This window comes from Sinocyclocheilus rhinocerous, unplaced genomic scaffold, assembly GCF_001515625.1.
Source record: "Sinocyclocheilus rhinocerous isolate Xijiao unplaced genomic scaffold, SAMN03320098_v1.1 scaffold1710, whole genome shotgun sequence".
Taxonomy (NCBI): domain Eukaryota; kingdom Metazoa; phylum Chordata; class Actinopteri; order Cypriniformes; family Cyprinidae; genus Sinocyclocheilus; species Sinocyclocheilus rhinocerous.
Window position 1 is genome coordinate 577,103 of NW_015650690.1, and position 6,293 is coordinate 583,395.

General features: G+C 36.0%; 1 protein-coding gene across 1 annotated transcript in view; it reads right to left on the reverse strand.

Moving 5' to 3' along the window:
* LOC107712066 (hemK methyltransferase family member 1-like) overlaps positions 1-6,293 on the reverse strand; it is a 9,161-nt gene that overhangs the window by 2,654 nt on the left and 214 nt on the right. The window contains 10 exon segments of the mRNA XM_016517190.1: positions 425-535; positions 1,278-1,373; positions 1,470-1,575; positions 4,202-4,251; positions 4,363-4,427; positions 4,526-4,657; positions 4,810-4,903; positions 5,719-5,810; positions 6,093-6,215; positions 6,217-6,270. Coding sequence (XP_016372676.1) covers positions 425-535; positions 1,278-1,373; positions 1,470-1,575; positions 4,202-4,251; positions 4,363-4,427; positions 4,526-4,657; positions 4,810-4,903; positions 5,719-5,810; positions 6,093-6,215; positions 6,217-6,270 — 923 coding nt within the window.

Consider the following 6,293-nt stretch of genomic DNA (forward strand, 5'->3'; position numbering starts at 1 on the left):
TAATAAAATTTTTTTATTACTAAATAAAAATGTTTTTTCTTATTATATATATATATATATAATGTTTTTAAATATATTTTTACTTGTTATGTATGACTAAATATTCACTACAAAAATTTATGTGATTCTTTGCTATTTTTAATTCTTTTAAGATTTTCCATGCTTTGAAATCACAATTTTAATATGCACTGAAATTTCCAGTTTTTTTTTTCTCTTATTTGCTATTGAGTAAGTAATTCCATATTACTCATACTCGCACTGTAACATGGACTCTGTCTAGGAACAAACATTCATGGAATGAAAATTTATTACTCCCAAATATTTTTTTCCACACATTTGACAGGCATTTGTAGCAAAACTTCACTGAAATGAAGAAAACCATCAACAAAACAAAGGGCAGGTCACGTTAACAGAAGAACCTGACCTGTTGGTGAGGTCACAGCGGGTTTCCAGATAAAGCAACCCCGGCCTCGTCTCCTATATCAGCTGCTGAATGACTGGAGGATGGCATGGAGCAACCTCGAGGTAAACACGCCTGGGCAGACAAAGGCATTTCTAAGCGTAAGAGAGGAAAAGATTGGGTGGAGAAGACGTTTTACCAAGTAAATAATCTCGTAAGCCATTAGTCATGAAGAATAGTACGTCAGAGACGGAAAATCTGAAAGCTAATGCTAGGATATAACCCCATTCAATAGAGGTTCTCAATATCTATGAAAGGACAGCATGTGTCATTCCTACGAAAGAAACAAGTCTTGAGTGGACACATAATAAGACACCCAAGGAAATCTGAAACCCTATATAGACCATTTGACGTTCACTGACTAGAAAAACGACACGTACAATGCTCTCAGGCCATTAAGAGATTATGACTCATCTGTTCGGTGAAATGCTTCTTAAATTTGTCATTTTACGGGCATGGAATATGATTACCTTACACAAGACAGGTTTTGCAACTCTCATCACCAAAGGCTAATTGTGTTATTTGTTATTGTGTATGCATGTGTGTATGTGTATGTCTTGGGAGTGATGAGGGTGGGAAGAGTACTGGGAGAACGTTCTAGTCCCTGGAATACTGTTATCTACGGAACTACAGAGAACTGTGTAGCACTCGATTCCCTGAAGCATTTAAGATATGCTGGGAAAGCTTCTTGGCGTGATTATACCATACTATTTATACTGCATTCGGCTAAAAGGCCACACACACAAGAATATTCAAAGAGAACCAGTCTCTCCGCCAGACCACATATGATGGTTTTAGACAAACACACACTTCTTACCCTCGCTGAGTTAAGAGCTTCGAGCTCAGAGCCAGAATCGGGCGAATCACAGACAGCCCGTCCAAACCCCCGTCCAATACGCTGGGGTCTTCAAACCTTCAAGGGAAGAGGTGGGGACGGTTAAAAGGTTACATGAGACGTTCTCAAACAGGCACGTCAAAGGTTAAAGCACATTTTGAGCATGTACCTAACCTGAGTATCTCTGTTTGTAAAGTCTCCATGTCCTGACTGAGCAAGTAGGGAGGGTTGCTGACTAGAAAGTCAACGGGGTCGCATTTGCTCAGTATCGCATCTGCGTCTGGGAATACAAAACACATTTTGTTCTCTCGCTGTCACATGCAAAACGTACATAAACATACAAGGAGCGTGGGATGTGTTTTGAATGACTGACATTCAAGTTTTACAGAATCCGTGGAGCTTTCTGTGCATATTTAAAAGCTTGTAAACTAAACAACAATATTGAACAAGATAAGATAATTATACGAATGCAATATGTAGCATCTGGGATATATTCAGTAGTTGTGCCTATATATATATATATATATACACACATATATGTGACCCTGGACCACAGGATTTTTTAAAAAGAATTAATATTCAGCAGGGATGCATTTTATTGATCAAAAGTGACAGAAACAGCATTTATAATGTTACAAAAGGTTTCAAAATTCAACAAAGCATGTATGATGGCTTCCAAAAAATATTACGCAACACATCTGTTTTCAATATTAAAACTAATAACAAATGTTTCTTGAACACCATATCAGCATATTAGAATGATTTCTGAAGGATCATGTGACACTGAAGACTGGAATAATGGCTATCGAAAATTCAGTTTTGCCATCACAGAAATACATTTAATTTTTGAAATGTATTAAATGAAAAGCTATTTTAAACCGTAAAAATATTTCACAATATTACTGTTTTTACTATATTTTTGATCAAATAAATGCAGCCCTGGTGCGCATAACAGACTTCTTAAAAGCACTACTCAAAAATTTTGAACAGCAGTGTAAATAGTAAATATATATATATATATATATATATAGTTTAAACTGTATCAGGTGCTATTTATATGTACATACAGTAGTAAGATAGTATTTGATTTTCTCATGTATGTATACTGTACTCACACATACAGTATATGACGTATACAATTGGCTGTCAAAACATGTATTAGTGTCAATGATCCATGAATCTCCTGAAAAGAATTCATTTATGCCTGTTAGCTCAATAAACACAACTCTTGTTACCCAAAACAACACTTACTTTTTAACTAACATTTCTGCAGAAGTACCTGCATTTATGTGGTCAGTGTTCATCTCAGAGTCTAATAATAGTAATGTGGGTTGGCCACAGAGAATTAAAAATCTGATATTTAGCATTCAGGCGGGCTGTTTTTAATGCCATCTAGTGGGAAGAGAGGCACGAGCTTTAACAGGAAAAGCCCAATAAATCCCTGGAATTAGCAGAACATTTCCATGTCACTACCTTAGAGGCCCTTCTAGGATTTGGGCTGAACCGTCTGGCTCGATCCGTCAAAGTCTCGATTATCTACCAGCGCTCAAGTCGCGCTAATGCTAAATCAATTATGAATGTTATGATAAGGCCCACAATGAATCTCTGAACTCTTTTTAGTTTCTTCACGGATTGTGGGTGGAAATGTTGTGGCATGTATTGGAATATGGACAATGGAGCTTATTACTGGCATCTGAAAGCATGATGAAATTTAGCCACAATATTTAGTACATAAACATACAAGGAGCGTGGGATGTGTTTTGAATGACTGACATTCAAGTTTTACAGAATCCGTGGAGCTTTCTGTGGAATTCTGAGCTGTGGATTATGTGCAGGTCTACTTGTGACTAATGCGCTTTTCACTTCGGCCAGTCATAACAAACAGAGAGAAAATCAAGGAAATGGGACAATCAAAGATGCCAGTCACTCCCTCATGCTGCAGTTCCTCTCCATATACTAAACGGAAACCAACAAAGAATCAAAATTACACGTGCAACACACATTTAGTCTTGACCTGGATTTAATCTCCCTATGGCATTTCTTAAAGAGAAAGAAAGAGAGAGAGAGAGAAAAAGACACTTTCCCTAAGAAATATTTCCATTCTGTCAGCTTTTGTCAAATGAACCTTGACCTTCATTTATTCAAATCTGTCAGGCTAGAATCAAGATCAAGACGAACACACAAACAGCACATTCTGCTTGGAAAGGCTAACTAAATCCAGATAATTAAGCAGTTTAGCAATACACTTTGGGGTTTGTGTTCCATCTAAATTCATTATCATTTGGATCTTAAAAATGACATTTCATGGTTCTCCTCATAAAAATTCAATTTCATGACGATAAAGTAGGTAATAGATCTCAATAGCTTATTCCTGAGAACCATTTTATAACCATTATTCAAGGAAATACTCAATGTGGTGATCCAAATATCATGTTATTTTCTGTTTAGAGCCACAACCGTCCATGTGAAAGCACAACATCAGCCTGAAGCCTCAATTTTTATAATTACACAATACACATTATTATTATGTGAAGTCACAGCTTAATTATATATATATATATATATACACCTGTGTGTGTGTTTTATTATTTGTTAATATATAATGTTATATTACTTACATTACAAATTTAAATATATAGTTATATTCATATTATGTATCTGCGTTATGCTACTGATAAATTTGCAATAAAATGTTCTTGTGACATCTGAATGTTCAAAAGCTGTTAAAAATTTATCACCAGATAACAGTCAGTGATGTAAAATAGTCAAGTTGACCAGAAATGACGTTTGTTGTGTGCTGACCAAAAATGGCCACTTTCGCAGGAAGTCAGTCTCACAATAATAATGAACTGTTATGACTAGTCATTGCTGAGTGGGATTTTCTATGTCATTTGAATCACTCTTACCCTTAATCACATCTAAATGGTGAACATCTAGTCTGTCCTGCAGACCCAGTCTGGAACAAACAAAAGATAATGACACATAAGGAAGACTCAAAATAATAAATCATCAAGTAATAAAGATCTAAATATAGAAGCTTTATATAGTCAAAGGTGCTGGTGGTCACCTGTTTGCATTTTCCGTTGTAAGACATACTGCTGTCTGGCTTTGATCCAAAGCAAATACCCTGAGCTTAAAGAATCATGGGTACAGATGTTACAGATGACACGCTATCTTACTCGGAAAAGAGCAAGATAAATAATTAGAAAAATAAGACACTGAGTGCAAACCTGTGGAATGCTGTGTAGTAAACTAAGAGAGATGGCTCCAGATCCACAGCCCACCTCCAGACATTGTAAATCAGTCATGTGCGATTCCTCTTGTATCGACCGGAGGTCCTCGAGAACCAGACTAACCAGCTCCTACACGCACACAAACCAGCGGGTCCAAATGGAAATAAAGGTTTTCAAACACACAGCCCGTGTTTATCCAAAAAGTCACGTCCATTTGAAGTCCACTCTCAGTTTGTTGCAAAATTCGGACATGTGCTAACTAGGTCACTGAAGTTTTTCACCTCTGTTTCAGGACGAGGTATGAACACGGGAGGCTTCATCTTCAGGGTCAGGTCTCTGAAGTCCCATTCCTCAATCACATACTGTACAGGCATCCTAAAAAAAACACATCAACAAAGGTCAACAGGCAATCTATCATCTGGTGTTTTTGCAAACTGTCAGCTTCTTCTTCGTGAATCAGCTACAGTACTTTTAACTACATAATATCAGTCCCAAATCTAGAGTAAGATAGTTTTGTTTTGTGAATGTAAGGAAATATTGTATTAAATGTGTTAATTTATTTGTTCAATTTTGTTTACATCTCATTGTTTCTTAATTTACTTTGTACAGTCTTGTGGTAACAATCTTTTATTTGCTAACATTAGTTAACTACATCAGTTAAAATGAACAAAAAATGAAAAATACTTCTAAAGCATTTATTAATTTTAGGTAATGTTAATTTCAACATATAATAATGCATTATTAAAATCAAGATGTATCTGTTAATATTATTTAAGCTAACATGAACTAACTAACCAACAGCTGTATTTTTAAATACTGTAACTAAAGTATTGTTTATTGCTAGGTCATGCAGAAACTAACCTTGTCTAATGTGGCCTTATTGTAAAGTGTTACCAATTTAGTTTTTTCCATTTTTCAGTTTATTATTTGCATATATGCCTTAATGCAATGTACCGGTTGAACACTAGTTTTGTCCTTCGCTAGACATAAATAACAAATGATCAGTGGGTGGAAGTTAAAAGTCCTCGGAAATGGTTTAGTGTTAATCTAAAGAGAGTAAATGAATAACAAATGACATTTTGAAGAACTAAACTCAAAACAACTTTAATGAAGTTCTGTGAAGGCCTTCACATGTGTGTACAGGGTCTTAATCATTAAAAACTCAGTAAAGTTGTAGTGAAATGTAGTACCTTGCGATGCGTTTAGAGCATAATTCCCACACTCTTTCTCTCTCCCTGTCAGTCAGGGTGTCTCTCAGCCTTTTCCTCTGCACACATTCCAGCTTTCAACAAAGACAGACAAGGACACAGTGTCATGGAAAAAGAAATAAGTATTCCTTTGATTTTGTAAAGAGGAGGGAATGGGAGTGAATTAAAAACGAATTTCTTAAAGTACTTAACTTTATTTATTTTAATTTTTAATTCTCATAAACCATTATTTTACACACACTAAAAGCCTGCACACTTGTAACTGACAAAACAAGACAATACAAAATCACTGAATACATTCAAGTATTTATACATTTAATACTGTCTACATAAGACTAAAACTCACAGAAACTCACAGTTTTTTCGCCTAGTACATTAGATATGATGTACTGGCTTGAGAGAACAGGCTCTGAAATGCCGTGCAGTGTAAAGTGTTGAGCCCACAGTCTGATCGCCTGCTCTGCTGTAATACTGCAAGCCTGCTGGAGGAGCAACAGCGCCCTCTGCTGCACTAGACCACAGACTCACAACACTCTGAAATACAACCAACAACGGCG